Genomic DNA, 16,424 nt, shown 5'->3' with positions numbered 1-16,424 from the left:
CATGGCAAAATAGAAGGGGAAAAGTGAAAGGAGTGACAGATTTTATTTTCTTGGGCTCCAAATTCACTCCAGATGATAACTGCACCCATGAGATTAAAAGACACGGCTCCTTAGAAGGAAAGCTATTACAAACCTGGATAGTGTATTAAAACACAGAGACATCACTTTGCCAGCAAATGTCCAGATAATCAAAGCCGTCTTTTTTCCAGTAGTCAGGTATGGATGTGAGAGTTGGATCATAAAGAAGGCTAAGTGCTGAAGAATTGATGCTTATGAATTGTGGTGCTGGAGAAGACTCTTGAGGATCCCTTGTACAGCAAGGAGAACAAACCAGTCAATGCTAAAAGAAATCAATCCTGAATATTCATTGGAAGGACTAATGCTGAAGTTGAAGTTCCAATACCTTGGCCACCTGATGTGAAGAGCCTACTCATTGGAAAAGACCCTGACGCTGGGAAAGAGTGAAGGCAAAAGGAGAAGGGGGCAGCAGGGGATGAGATGATTAGATAGCATCACTGACTCAATGGACATGAATTTAAGTAAACTTTGGGAGGCAGTGAAGGACAGAGGAGCCTGGCAGGCTGCAGGCCAAGAGGTCAAAAAGAGTTGGACACAACTTAGCAACTGAACAATAGCTAGCCTTTCCCACCATATTTCTAAAGGTGTGGCCACCTACATCCTGATAGATGAGGGAGAACTTAAAAATTTTGAGTCCCACTCCATATCTATAAAATCAGAATCCTTGAGTCTTATGCATGTGAACATGCACTTTAATAAGCTCTCCCAGGTGATTCTTATGCAGGAGGTCCTGAAAGTTTGCTGGCAGCCTTTTGCAAAGCTCCATAGAAATGTTCCAGATTGGCCTCACTCATGCCTTAGCAAATTAAGGGAAGAGGATATGCTTGAGCTAGAGCTTTCAACTGAAAACAGCAGCACCTCCAACCTCACCCCTAACAAAGGGCCAGAGAGGTGACGCTACAGTTATCCAGAGGCCCCTCAAGAGTCAGATAAATATTAATGGTCAAGATTCAGGGCATTGAAGCTCAGCTGCTCCTCCTTTATTACCCTTAGTGAGTGGGATTTTTATCCTGTTAAAGTTAACACTTTCTTCTTCCACAGACTTCCTCTTGTTCAGATATCCCTGTTGGGAAAACATTCTTCTCCATTCAGTATGTTATTGTTCCCCTTTTCTCTCCTAGTGCAAACATATAACACAGAAATTTTTCCACTTTCAGTTCATTTCAGTCACTCAGTCATGTCTGACTCTTTGTGACCCCATAGACCACAGCACGCCAGGCCTCCCTGACCATCACCAACTCCCAGAGTTCACTCACACTCATTTCCACTGAGTTGCTGATGCCATCCAACCATCTCATCCTGTCGTCCCCTTTTCCTTCTGCCTTCAATCTTTCCCAGCATCCGGGTCTTTTCAAATGAGTAAGTTCTTTGCATCAGGCAGCCAAAGTATTGGAGTTACAGCTTCAGCATCAGTCCTTCCAATGAATATTCAGGACTGATTTCCTATAGGATTGACTGGTTTGATCTCCGTGCAGTCCAACAGACTCTCAAGAGTCTTCTCCAACACCACAGTTCAAAAGCATCCATTCCTTGGCACTCAACCCTCCTTTTAGTCCAACTCTCACATCCATACATGACTACTGGGAAAAAAACAGCTTTGACTAGGTGGACCTTTATCAGCAAAGTAATGTCTCTGCTTTTTAATATGCTCTCCAGGTTGGTCATTGCTTTTCTTCAAAGAAGCAAGCATCTTTTAATTTCACGGCTGCAGTCACCATCTGCAGTGATTTTGGAGCCCAAAAAAATAAAGTCAGTCACTGTTTCCATTCTTCCCCCATCTATTTGCCATGAAGTGATGGGACTGGATGTAACCCAGCTTCACTCTACCTTTTACGTTCATCAAGAGGCTCTTTAGTTCTTCTTCACTTTCAGGCATAAGGGTGGTGTCATCTGCATATCTAAGGTTATTAATATTTCTCCCAGCAATCCTGATTCCAGCTTGTGCTTCATCCAGCCCAGCATTTCACGTGATGTACTCTGCATATAAGTTAAACAAGCAGGGCGACAGTATACAGCCTTGATGTACTCCTTTCCCAATTTGGAACCAGTCTGTTGTTCCATGTCTGGTTCTAACTGTTGCATCTTGACCTGCATACAGGCTTCTCAAGAGGTAGGTCAGGTGGTCTGGTATTCCCATCACTTGAAGAATTTTCCACAGTTTGTTGTGATCCACACAGTCAAAGGCTTTGGCATAGTCAATAAAGCAGAAATAGATGTTTTTCTGGAACTCTCTTGCTTTTTCAATGATCCAGCAGATGTTGGCAATTTGAGCTCTGGTTCCTCTGCCTTTTCTAAAACCAGTTTGAATATCTGGAATTTCATGGTTCACAAACTGTTGAAGCCTAGCTTAGAGAATTTTGAGCATTACTGCATTACTTTGCTATCGTGTGAGATGGGTACAATTGTGTGGCAGTTTGAACATTCTTTGTCATTGCCTTTCTTTGGGACTCGAATAAAAACTGACCTTTTCCAGTCCTGTGGCCACTGCTGACTTTTCCAAATTTGCTGGCATATTGAGTGCAGCACTTTCACAACATCATCCTTTAGGATTTGAAATAGCTCAACTGGAATTTCATCACCTCCACTAGCTTTGTTCACAGTGATGCTTCCTACGGCCTATTTGACTTTGGATTCCAGGATGTCTGGCTCTATATGAGTGATCACACCATCTTTGTTATCTGGGTCATTAAGATCTTTTTTGTATAGTTCTGTGTATTCTTGCCACCTCTTCTTTATATCTTCTGCTTCTGTTAGGTCCACACCATTTCTGACCTTTATTGTGCCCATCTTTGCATGAAATGCTCCCTTGGTATCTCTAATTTTCTTGAAGAGATCTCTAGTCTTTCCCATTCTATTGTTTTCCTCTATTTCTTTGCATTGGTCACTGAGGATGGCTTTCTCATCTCTCCTTGCTATTCTTTGGAACTCTGCATTCAAATGGGAATATTTTTCCTTTCTCCTTTGCCTTTAGCTTCTTTTCTTTTCTCAGCTATTTGTAAGGCCTCCTCAGACAACCATTTTGCCTTTTTGTGTTTCTTTTTCTTGGGGATGGTCTTGATCACTGCCTCCTGTACAATGTTATGAACTTCCATCCGTAGTTCTTCAGGCACCTGTCTATCAGATCTAATCCCTTGAATCTATTTGTCACTTCCACTGTATAATGGTAAGGGATTTGATTTAGGTCATACCAGAATGTTCTAGTGGTTTTCCCTACTTTCTTCAATTTAAGGCTGAATTTTGCAATAAGGAGTTCACGATCTGAGCCACAGCCAGCTCCTGGTCTTGTTTTTGCTGACTGTATAGAGCTTCTCCATCTTTGGCTGCAAAGAATATAATCAATCTGATTTCGGTGTTGACCATCTGGTGATGTCCACGTGTAGAGTCTTGTGTTGTTGGAAGAGGGTGTTTGCTATGACCAGTGCATTCTCTTGGCAAAACTCTATTAGACTTTGCCCTGCTTCTTTTTATACTCCAAAGCCAAATTTGCCTGTTACTCCATGTACCTCTTAACTTCCTACTTTTACATTCCAGTCCCCTATGATGAAAGGGACATCTTTTGGGGGTGTTAGTTCTAGAATGGTCTTGTAGGTCTTCATAGAACCATTCAACTTCAGATTCTTCGGCATTACTGGTTGGGGCTTAGACTTGGATTACTGTGATATTGAATGGTTTGCCTTGGAAATGAACAGAGATCATTCTGTCTTTTTTGAGATTGCACCCAAGTACTGCATTTCAGACTCTTTTGTTGACTATGAGGGCTACTGCTTTTCTTCTAAGGGATTCTTGCCCACAGTAGTAGAAATAATGGTCATCTGAATTAAATTTGCACAGTCCAGTCCATTTTAGTTCACTGATTCCTAAAATGTTGACGTTCACTCTTGCCATCTCCTGTTTGGCCAGTTCCAATTTACCCTGATTCATGGATCTAACATTCCAGGTTCCTATGCACTATTGTTCTTTACAGCATTGAACTTTACTTCCATCACCAGTCACATCCACAACTGGGCACTGTTTTTGCTTTCTTTATTTTTTTCCATTTTAACCATTTATTAATCATCTCATTTATAGACATTAGCTTTTGAAAACAACTAGGAGTACTCAGTAAAATTCAGCTCCTAAAAGCTAATTAAATATTGATTTTTTTTTTTCAAACTTTCTTGTTGAGATTTATGGCCAGGGCTTCAATGAAGTCACTTGCAAGCAAAACCAATGAGGGCAGTAACTCCTAGCTAAGCTCTAATTTAGGTAAATATGGTTTTTTTTTTTCCTCCCTCCAATTTCCCTTGTAATTTTAGCCAAATAAAGAGAATTAAACCTGGACAAAGGAAAATAGATTGCAAGAAAAAAAAAGTGTTTCCTGAAATGCCTTTTAGTTAATTTAACTTGAAGAGATCTAATTTATTTTCCTTTCATTTTGTATCCCAAAAGCCTGAATAGCATTTCTGCCAACTCATAACCAGAATCTGGCAAAGGGAGCCCTTAAATTTTGGGTACGTTGGCAAGAATCACTTCAATAATCAAATTGTATGTTAATGTAATACTTTATTTTGAAAGGTAAAATATCAAGGAAAGAGTTGTATTTTTGTTGTTCTTATCCAAATTTGTGTGAGTGTGAATGTGTGTGTATGTGTGTGTAGCAGTAAATATAATAGAAACTATTTTTTTATTAATAAATGTGCAAAATCTGAACTTTCAGAGCCGTAGGTTCTTATGTCATTCTTAGAAACAGTTAGATGGGTAGATGATTAGATAGATAGATAGATAGGCTGACTTTAAAATATACTTTAAAAAAAAAACAGCAACTGTTACTTATATTAATTTTGTACTGCAAGCCATGCTTCCTGAAGGCATATGGTTTGGGGGTTGCCATAAAAAGCTGAATCTGGAGCTTTCCTTTAGAACAGAGCACTGGGTTTATGATTTAACCATTTCTTATTAGCAGCAGATCATCTGTGCCAGAACTCAGAGATGCAATCACAGCCTTTCACACTAGAAAACAATACCTACTAAAACTGAATTTGATATTCTGCCCACTCTAACCAAATACCATATCCTCTGGTGTTTCATTAAAAAATGCAGGTCCCCAACCACACCTTTAAGGTCACCACAATGCTCAAGTCCACGAGCACCTTCCCCACCACAGTCCAATGTCACACTGTCCCATGCTCTGTGCTCCTGTTCCCAAGCTCCCTGGGCCTGGGGAAGCTTACCCACCTATCTGTCCACTCTGTTAAAGAACAACAGTTCTCTTGCTCCCTAGCTGTTTACCAGTGTGTGTGTGTGTGGGGGGGGGGGGGGTATTTAATTCAGGTTTGACATCCCAGCCAGTGCCTAACACCGTATCTTCCTCAGAGTAAGTACTCAACAAATGTCTGTTGAATTGATGAATGAATAAATCAGTGATGAACATATCAAATGCTAAGTTTTGCTGTACAAGCCTGAATATGGATTTGAGGAAGTTACTTCAGTCGTGTCCGACTCTGGGCGACCCCATAAATGGCAGCCCACTAGGCTCCTCCGTCCCTGGGATTCTCCAGGCAAGAATACTAGAGTGGGTTGCCATTTCCTTCTCCAATGCATGAAAGTGAAAGTGAAGTCACTCAGTCGTGTCCCACTCCTAGGGACCTCATGGACTGCAGCCTACCAGGCTCCTCTGTCCACGGGATTTTCCAGGGAAGAGTACTAGAGTGGGTTGCCCAGCATAAGAGGATGGAGGTGGAATTCGCTCAAGTAACTACAGAGGTTTTTTTGGTTTATTGTTGGTTTTTTTGTTTTTTGTTTTTTCTTGCCCATTATGACTCACTACTGCTAACTGAAAATTTTAAGTAATAGGGACTCTAATATTCTACCCATTTTGTAGGCTTTCATTGTTGAGATGAGTTCTAAAAGAGGCACACGCTTCCAACACAGCTGAAAAGCTCTGCACTACAGAGAAAAGGGGAGGGAGCACTGGTTAGTAGGATTCCGATTAAACCAGTTAGTGTCATCTCTGATGAGCTCCCACCTCCTGGGCTAGTGACTCAGAAGCACACAAAAGCACAGGACTTTAGCTGGTAAAATGATCTCTAATTACAAAACCATTGTGAGGTCTGGAACTTTATCTAGTGCCTTCTAGAGGATGCAAAGCCTTCTAGTGAGCTTCCACAACGAAATCTCTGTTATTATACTCCTCAAGGTGAATAATAATTCTAAGTCCATTTATCTGCCTTCCCAACTAGTTTGTTAGCCACTTGAAGGCAGAGACTATTCTCAAGGCCTACATTTCTGGCACAGAGTAGGTGCTCAGTAATAGTAATACTTGCTAAGTTGCTTCAGTCGTGTCCGACTCCGTGTGACCCCAGGGATGGCAGCCCACCAGGCTCCCCCGTCCCTGGGATTCTCTAGGCAAGAACACTGGAGTGGGTTGCCATTTCCTTCTCCAATGCATGAAAGTGAAAAATGAAAGTGAAGTCACTCAGTCGTGTCAGACTCCCTGTGACGCCATGGACTGCAGCCCACCAGGCTCCTCCGTCCATGGGATTCTTCCAGGCAAGAGTACTGGAGTGGGGTGCCATTGCCTTCTCTGCAGTAATACTTGGTTAATAATAATTCTACACCAGTCTTATGGTAAAAGCTCATGGAGCTGGAAGGGACCTTAGAAATAATTTGATACAATCGCTTCCTTTCCAAGATCAGAACAGTCAGACCAGACAAGCAAAATAAATTGCCCAGGATCACAACATCAGACCACATCACAGGATGCTTTATTTTAAAGAATTTTTCCCTCTCAGTCCATAACTCATGGGAAAACTTGAAGAGGGACTTGAAATGATGCTTTCATGCCTCAAGAGCTTCTTCTAAGTTAATACGCCTTTTATAAGTTACAGAACATTAACCTGAATTACATGTAAGATGGAATTTCAAGGCTTTCACATGGTCAATTTTTGTGTGGGGGGAGGTGGGGCAGGGGGCTAAGCCCACCATTCTCAAGTTCAACTCATACTTTTAACACATTTCTCTGGGGCTTTTAAGGGCTTCTTAAAGTCACAGTTAAGAGGTCTAGTTTCCTATTCTATATGTAAAACCAAACTATAAAATTAAAACCAGTATTTTAATTAAGTCAGTGTAAGTCCACCAAATTAATTTGCAGCAGCAAAATAAGATGAAATTATGTAAAGCACAGGGACTGATTTATCATCCCATTACTCATGATGAATTCAACAAGCTTTTACTTCCACGTCTAGGTGACAAGTATTGAAATCTCTGGTTGTCTGACTGCATCATATGAGAAATGAAGGGTTTTTTTACCCCTAAATTAGCCTTCTAAAATTCCAGAAATATATGTTCCTCCATGGATGAAAAATGAGCTTGGCCGCCAGTGAGGTTGGGCAGAGAGAGTGGGATGTCAAAAGCCAGTGAAGGGAGATCAAAAGACCCGGGGACCCCTCCGTACCACACCAGCTGCACGGTGTGGCTTCCGGGGCTGCAGCTTCACAGGCGGTCTGAGTTCTTAATTTACTAGCACTCTCAGTCCAGGGCGAAGCTTCCCTCAGGCCTTGATTTCCTTTTCCATCTCTCTCCTCAGGATCAGGCTACTAGAGAACGGAACCTCCTGATTAATGTGTCAAGAGCCATAGACTCTCCTTAATGAAGGGTCTCTGCTGCTCGGGGCACCAGGCAGGAGCTGCCACAATGTGTTAAGTCACTGATGAAGGCGGTGCTCAGTAATGATTTAAAGGGCCCAGGAACAGAGAGCCTTCGGATTCATTAGCTTCTCTTCTCACTGCCTGCGAAGTCTCCTTGGCTCTCTGGCCTAACGCGACTCTGTCTGCCAACCTTCTGTGGCAGAAAAGTGAAAAGGCAGATTTCTCCAAATTGGGACTTGAATCTCCAGATGATGGTTTTGGTTTGTGACACACTGGACTGCCTACTCAAGGGCAAGAATCTGTCACTTCAAATGGTTTCCCAAAGCAATTTTCTAAAGTGGATCTTTAAAACACATTGCAATGAATCATTAAAACATCTCGGGGTGATGATACTCCTGGAAGGGATAAGATGCCAAAGCAGATGGAAGGCACCTATTATCTGCCTTTAGGTGAGCAGATATATTTAAGCAGTAAGGCCTCAGAAACTGTCCCTATCAAGCATCTATCAGGAGGCACAAGAAATTCCCAGACCCTTATTGACAAATCCTTTAAAAGGGGCAACTGGCATCTTTTACAGTTTCCAAACCCACTTGTGCTTGAAACACAACCTGAATGGTGCTGATGTATCTCAGGAACCTCAAGGCTTCTTCATCCAGGGAGCGAGCAGGGCCTGCCCAAGGCTGGAGGTCTATTTGCCACCGGGGACCCTGCAAAGAGAAAACATAGGTTAGTGTGAAAAGGATCAGGAGGTTAGGGTGGGGGCGGGAAGGGTGCAGAGTATTAGGAAGGTAAGACTGTTTGCAGCCTGCAAAACAGACACGGCCGCTCTTGAGCAGCAGGGAGGTGGTTTGGGGCTGCTTTCATGAAGGCCACATCAGTCACAGGGAGACAAATGAGGCCTGAGAAAGCCCAGCTACCAGCTTAACCAGGAGACTGCAAAAGCCAGATGGGATGTCTGTCTCGAGCTTCTGATCAAAGGCAAACTCCACTTGACCCCATCAGGCTCTCTCAATTGCAGCTTGGTATTACCCGGAGCTTCTCCCCATTGTGGAAAAAACCTCCATGGTCTATGGGTTACAGCTTCAGAAATAGGTGCCTCCTAAGGGCCTGTTCTGTGTTCATGACACCATATATCTGAATCCTCAGGGTGCTTGGGTACCCCCTGCCCCTAGCAGAGGGAAATGCAGGGGAGGAGAAGGGGCGCCACTGGGTATTCCAGACTTCAGTGCCCTTGCACCCATGCACCTGCCAACAGACCTTGGAGCTTGCACCACCAGGGCTGGGAATGGTGGCCTTCTAGCACTGCAAGACAACCTCCAACTTTCAGCAGAAGATGCAAGGAGCCCCCAGGAGCAGAGTGATCAGAACCCTAAGCCTCCTTTTGTGGCGAGGGTAGAGTAGATGAAGGGTTGGAGGAAAGTAGTAGTGATCTAGAAGAATCAAAACTGGGGATACCTCCAGTCAAAAGGAAGCTCTAGTCATGAAATCCTTTCTAGAGCTCAAGTTCCCCACCTACAGTGGTCACCACCGGAAACCTCCAGGAGACTCACCGCGATCCCAAGGGCAGAGTACGGTGCAGGGTGTAGGATGGGGAAGGGCAGGGGCCTGGGCAAGGAGAAGCCGCAGCAGATGGCAGGGTGAACATCTCATGTGAGGGAAGACTTTGGGAGTCTTGGCACAGAGCTTCCTGCAAAGTGGTTAGGATGGGCTCCCAGACCCCACTTTATGGTGAGGAAGGGGGCAGGGGAGGGTTCTGGGGATCATTCATGTACACAGCCCTCCCTTGCCCCCTTCCTCACCATAAAGTGGGGTTCAGGAGCCCATCTTAACCACTTTGCAGGAAGGGTTCTGGGGACAAAACAAGGATCATGTACACACACTGTTCTCCAGTCAGATGTTGCAATGGTCTCAATGTGTGTCCCCCCCAACCAAAATTCCTGTGTTGAAATCCTAACGCCCAATGTGATGATACTAGGAGGTGGGACTCTGGGAGGTGCTTACATCATGAGGGTGGGGCCTTCATGAATAGGGTTAGTGCGCTAGCTCCCTGGGCCCTACCATCATGTGAGGACAGAGCAGGAAGGCGGCCATCTGCAGCCTCAGAGAGGGCCTTCACCAGGATCCAGCCACGCTGGCACACTAACCATGACCATCCAGCCTCCAGGACAGTGAGCAAGAAATTCCTGTTGCTTACAAGCCACCCAGTCTGTAGTATTTTGTGACGGCAGCCGGAGGACACTAAGACAGGTATTATGGCAAGAACTGTCTGTCACCCAAAAAGAAACATCTGAACAGACTAGTACTGGGGCACTTTCCGTTCAGTTCACTTCAGCCGCTCAGTCGTGTCCAATTCTTTGCGACCCCATGGACTGCAGTACATCAGGCTTCCCTGTCCATCACCAGCTCCCAGAGCTTGCTCAAACAAACTCATGTCCATCGTGTCAGTGATGTCATCCAACCATCTCATCCTCTGTCATCCCTGTCTCCTCCTGCCTTCAATCTTTCCAGAATCAGGGTCTTTTCCAATGAGTCAGTTCTTCCCACCAGGTGGCCAAAATATTGGAGTTTCAGCTTCAGCATCAGTCTTTCCAATGAATATTCAGGACTGATTTCCTTTAGGATTGACTGGTTGGATCTCCTTGCAGTCCAACAGACTCTCAAGAGTCTTCTCCAACACCACAGTTCAAAAGCATCAATTCTTCAGTGCTCAGCTTTCTTTATAGTCCAACTCTCATATCCATACATGACTACTGGAAAAACCACAGCCTTGACTAGACAGAACTTTGTTGGTAAAGACATGTCTCTGATTTTAAATATGCTATCTAGGTTGGTCATAGCTTTTCTTCCAAGGAGCAACTGTCTTTTAATTTCATGGCTGCAGCCACCATCTGCAATGATTTTGGAGCCCAGAAAAATAAAGTCTGTCACTATTTCCATTGTTTCCCCATCTACTTTCCATGAAGTGATGGGACTGAATGCCATAATCTTAGTTTTCTGAATGTTGAGTTTTAAACCAACTTTTTCACTCTCCTCTCTCACTTTCATCAAGAGGCTCTTTAGTTCTCCTTTGCTTTCTGCCCTAAGTTTGGTATCATCTGCGTATCTAAGATTATTGATATTTCTCCCAGCAATCTTGATTCCAGCTTGTGCCTCATCCAGCCCAGCATTTCACATGATGTACTCTGCATATAAGTAAAATAAGCAGGGTGACAATATACAGCCTTGACATACTCCTTTCCCAATTTGGAACCAGACCGTTGTTCCACGTCCAGTTCTAACTATTGCTTCTTGACCTGCATACAGGTTTCTCAGGCAGCAGGTCAGGTGGTCTGGTATTCCCATCACTTGAAGAATTTTCCACAGTTTGTTGTGATCCACACAGTCAAAGGCTTTGGCATAGTCAATAAAGCAGAAGTAGATGTTTTTCTGGTATTTTCTTGCTTTTTCAAAGATCCAGTAGATGTTGGCAATTTGATCTCTGGTTCCTCTGTCTTTTCTAAATCCAGCTTGAACCTCTGGAAGTTCACGGTTCATGTACTGTTGAAGCCTGGCTTGGAGAATGTTGAGCGCTACTTTGCTAGTGTGTGAGATGAGTCAATTGTGCGGTAGTTTGTACATTCTTTGGCATTGCCTTGGAAACGGGGCACTTTAGTACATATATATTTTTTGCCCCTAAATGGGGTGGCCTAGGTGACTTGGGGTTAAACAGAAAGCAGAAAGAATGAAGGGCAAGCTGATTAGTCAGTGTCAAGCCAAGTGTGTGGGCTTGGGGAAGCACAGTACACTCTGGCATGTGGGTCTGAGATAAACGCAGACACTATGTAAGTGATAAAGCATTGTTCCAGGTTAGGCATTATAAGACTCATATCACTGCACCAAGTCCTGAGAGTCTACAGTCTCAGCAGCCAGACAGACAGTGGCAGAGCACCCTGCAGTCCTCTGGACTGAAAGAACCCTCACCGATCACCCACAGGCTGTCTCTTCCTCAGGAATCCTCAGCGCAGGGCCAGTTTCATAGGCACACAAGTTGTACATTCTTAGATGGGCTTGTGTTTGTCTCAGTGCTGACACTGTCTTGAAACTCTTAATTTTTAAAAAGAGGCTCAACATTTTTATTCTGTGCTGAGCCCTGCAAATTATATAGCCAGTCTGCCCTGAGGGGCACCTTTTCTTAGGAAATAGGCTTTTCATATAGCTGTTCTTGTTTATGAAGGCTGAGGGGGCAGAGACTCCAGCCAGAGAGAGTCTGAGAACATTAAGTCATAAATCTTCCCAGTTAATGACTCCCACCCCCCTATTTCTTTTTTCCGTCTCTAAATTAGCTGTTGATTACCACTCGGTCAAACAATATGTATTGAGCATCAGCTCCTCTGTGCCAGGCACTAGTTGACACCCATATGAATAAAACCCAGAACTTCCTGAGAGGTACTCACAGTCTGGTGGGGGAGACAGATATATACAAAATAAGCTTGATAGAGAAATGCTGAAACATTAGGGAAAGCCATTCTTTCCGGGAAATTATTAATTATGAAATCATAAATTACAGACACATTTACGTACAAATGCCTCTTAGCTTTGCTTGGTTACACTCCTTTTGCATCTAATGACAAAGAATGATTTTCCAGGTTGCTGCTGCTGTCAGCGCAGCAACACAAAGCTGCCTGCAAGTTTGTCCAGGCCTGGGGTTTCAAACTTCCAACATCAGTCTCATGGGATCCTGACAAGTACCCCAGTGCCTGACCCAGGAGCCTTTTGATGAAAACAATAAAGTTTTCACGTTATGGTTTTCCTCTAAATCAGGGATCTGTAAATTTTTTCTAGAAGAGGTCAAACAGCAAATATTTTAGTCTTTGCAGGCCATACAGTTTCTGCTGCAATTCCTCATCACCTGTTGTAGCTCAAAAGCAGCCAAAGACAGTAAGTAAACAAATGGTCAGGACTGTGCTCCAATAAAACTCCATTTATAAAAACAGCTGGCAGGCTGGATTTGGCCTGCAAGGCTGGAGCTTGCTGACCCCTGCTCTATCTGACCCTGATTTGGTTGTAGACCATCCTAGAAGAGAGTGTTTACTTGAAATAATGCAAGAGACACAGATTATGATATCTAGGTTACAAAGAACTTTGTCATCTGGGTGAGTTGGGAAATGTCGGTCAGGTCCCAGCAGGATACGATGGGAAGAATTTAGTAGAGAGACTATTTACAAAGGTGCAGGCAGAGTTTCAGTTCAGTTTAGTCGCTCAGTCGTGTCCAACTCTTTGCGACTCCATGGACTGCAGCACGCCAGGCCTCCCTGTCCATCACCAACTCCCGGAGTTTACTCAAACTCATGTCCATTGAGTCGGTGATGCCATCCAACCATCTCACCCTCTGTCTTCCCCTTCTCCTCCTGCCTTCAATCTTTCCCAGCATCAGGGTCTTTTCCAATGAGTCAGCTCTTCACATGAGGTGGCCAAAGTATTGTAGTTTCAGCTTCAACATCAGTCTTTCCAATGAACACCCAGGACTGATCTCCTTTAGGATGGACTGGTTGGATCTCCTTGCAGTCCAAGGGACTCTCAAGAGTCTTCTCCAACACCACAGTTCAAAAGCATCAATTCTTTGGTGCTCAGTTTTCTTTATAGTCCAACTCTCACATCCATACATGACTACTGGAAAAACTATAGCCTTGACTCAATGGACCTTTGTTGGCAAAGTAATGTCTCTGCTTTTTAATATGCTGTCTAGGTTGGTCATAACTTTTCTTTTAAGGAGTAAGCATCTTTTTATTTCATGGCTGCGGTCACCATCTGCAGTGATTTTGGAGCCCCAAAAAATAAAGTCTGTCACTGTTTCCACTGTTTCCCCACCTATTTGCCATGAAGTGATGGGACCAGATGCCATGATCTTTGTTTTCTGAATGTTGAGCTTTAAGCCAACTTTTTCACTCTCCACTTTCACTTTCATCAAGAGGCTCTTTAGTTCTTCTTCACTTTCTCATAAGGGTGGTGTCATCTGCATATCTGAGGTTATTAATATTTCTCCCAGCAATCTTGATTCCAGCTTTGCTTCTTCCAGCCCAACATTTCTCATGAAGAAAGAGTTTAGGAAATCAGTAAGGAGTAATGCAATACCTGTGGCTGGTAGCACCAGGGAGCCCTTCCAAATACTGAGCAGGAAGGAGCAGGGAAGGGAAGGGGATTTGTGGAACCCAAAGAGGGAAACTGCATGGAGAAGGTGTTTAATAGAAATACAGCCAACCCTATCACATACAGTCCTATGAAAGTACATAGTCACCCTAACTGTCAAATGGAAGGAGAAGCTAAAGAAGCGGGAGGCTGTGGTTGGTCCACAGGTCAGCCTACTGGGGCATGGAGTAGGGGATCAAGATGGAGAGTGGACCTGGAAAGGCAGGTGAAAGGTCTCCCACACAGCATCCTTTGGAAAGAGGCATTGAGACTTGACCAGGGAACCATTCACTCATTCAGTGGTCATTTGTGTTGTGCCAGGATCTGGGTTACAATTTAATATAGGACACAGCTGTGTAAACCAATAAATGCAACACAGTTCCGCAAGAGCGCTGACTGAAATCTCTATAGGCACAATGGTGTTACAAGAGAGATGAAGGATCCAAGTGTCAATCCAAAACAAATGCCAGAAAATACAAATATAGATCATGGGAAGCAGTCTCCAATGTGAGAAGCCCAAAATTCTCATTAAAGAGACACTTTAAACATAACCTGGGCTAACACACTTAACCTGGGCTAACACACAAAGGTAACATTCTGGATCAATAATAGTGAATCTATGCGGGGGGAGTGACTTAATATGATAAAACTATACAATTATCTTAAGAATCCACAAGCTATATCCATCTTGCTATCTGATAATTCTCAGTTGCACTGAGTGTTGACCATGGCAAAGCTAAACACGAGAGCTGGAACAGTGAATAAGTTGAGGGGTCTCAGGTGCGGATATAACAGAAATATACAGCAGAGAGATGCCCTCAAAAGTGCTCTGGCTTAATGCTTTGGTTGAGCTGTTTAAAAAACATTTCACATAAAGTAATATTCTCATTGGAATCAGCCTGACAGCAATTTGTGATTATTTCCCCAAGGAAATCACTAGCTTTTATCATCTCTTTCAATTATCATTTGTCTTAATTCTCCAGTGCACACATCAATATTTGTCCATCAGAAATCCCACAAACAAAGAAAACAACAACAACAAAGAAATCCCACAAACAGAATTCTTGGAGCACCTTAAAACACTGTTTAATACAAGGCAAAAAAAAAAAATTTTTTTTTCTTTTAAAAAGAAACAATTCCCCAAACAACTCCCTAAATGCCAAAGTACACTGTTATCCATGTGCTCCAAATATCAAGTGACCAGACAAGGCTACCCCCATCACCCTCAGTGAGTGGGAAGGTAGATTCCTGGTCCCCTCTGTTGCCTCCACTTCCTCTTCAAATCAGTAACGGAGCAGCTTAAGCAGAAGGTGGTGGAGGTATTGTCACTGGGGATTGGGGCAGATCCATCTGTCCCCAACAGGCTTGAGCTGAAGTGTCAAATGGAGCCTACACAATGTGTTGCCACAGAGAAGTGGTCAGGCTCCTGAGCCCTTGCAAGGGTGGAGCCAGGGGGTTGCTCAATTCCTCTGCAATCCGTGGTCCTGCCCCATACATTAACCACGAGGCCACTCATACAAAGGAGCACCTCCTTCAACAGAGATAAGCATCCCAGGAAAAGCAGGGGCCCAGATTTCTGACGAAAAGAAGCAGCCCCCACCCACTTTTGTCTGCAAAGGATTTATCTGGCTCTTCCTCCAGGAAAACAAGCATTGCAAAGTGAACTGGCTTCTTCTAACGAGGGGAAATGGTTTGATTATATAGAAAAAATTTCCAAAAAATTAACATTAAGCAAAGGATTCTATGCACAGCTAACTCATGTTGTTTGGGGGCTATTTTGCAGACATCTGAGAGTCTCTTCCCAAAGGGTAAAAAGTGATTGCTGAGTCAGCCCAAGTCGGTGCACAGAGATAATGGATCTGGCTCTAAAACTGCAACAAGCACAACCGTGAGGCTTTCACATATTTTTATAATTTATGACTTCAGCATCATACTTGTTTCTGAAAAAAGGAAAAGGATTCTTTCAAGCAAAGAAACTGAATTCCAAGGTTTCACTATTAAAAGATAATGCAAAAAATAAAGCAATCTTTTAAAATACTCTTTTGCCTACCGGCCTACACATATGCGCATAATAGAAATATATTAATTCAAGACCATAAGCCCCAAGCAAAACTGGTTACATTAAAAAATATATATATATATACATATAAAAGCAAACCCACCCACCACCTGAAAAGAGAATCGTCGATTCTGTCTTGTGCAAAAGCTTTCTTTGCCTTGAAATTTGGCATAACAGCTTCCTTCTTCACAAGCCATTTCTCCCACACCCATGAATGACCTCACGTAGGCCACACAGAAATCGTCAGACTAGCAACAGTGCCACCACCAGTTGTACAATCAAGTTTTAGACAAGCATACATATATATTTTTACTTTCTTTTGAAATAAAAACCAAAGAAAGAGTCTAATGGTCCATTCCTCTGTGTCTCAATGCTACAGCTCTTTGGGGATGACATTGTATGATAAGTGATTTAAATGATCAGTTTCTTTATTGTGACTGGTAATTGGTAGTGTCTGGGGTATTTTTGCCAAGTTTCGGTACTCTCAAATTCACATT

General features: G+C 43.3%; 1 protein-coding gene across 2 annotated transcripts in view; it reads right to left on the bottom strand.

Annotated features, from left to right (window-relative positions):
* Positions 1-16,424, bottom strand: part of METTL24 (methyltransferase like 24) — a 123,524-nt gene that overhangs the window by 76,664 nt on the left and 30,436 nt on the right. For both annotated transcript variants that reach the window (XM_069598133.1, XM_069598134.1), the window contains exon 2: positions 8,312-8,410. In XM_069598133.1, the coding sequence (XP_069454234.1) occupies positions 8,312-8,410 (99 nt within the window). The remainder of the gene's footprint in view (positions 1-8,311; positions 8,411-16,424) is intronic.

Source organism: Ovis canadensis, chromosome 8 (genome assembly GCF_042477335.2).
Source record: "Ovis canadensis isolate MfBH-ARS-UI-01 breed Bighorn chromosome 8, ARS-UI_OviCan_v2, whole genome shotgun sequence".
NCBI lineage: Eukaryota > Metazoa > Chordata > Mammalia > Artiodactyla > Bovidae > Ovis > Ovis canadensis.
The sequence above is the reverse complement of the archived record's forward strand: the minus strand, read 5'-3'. Positions and strand labels throughout refer to the sequence as shown.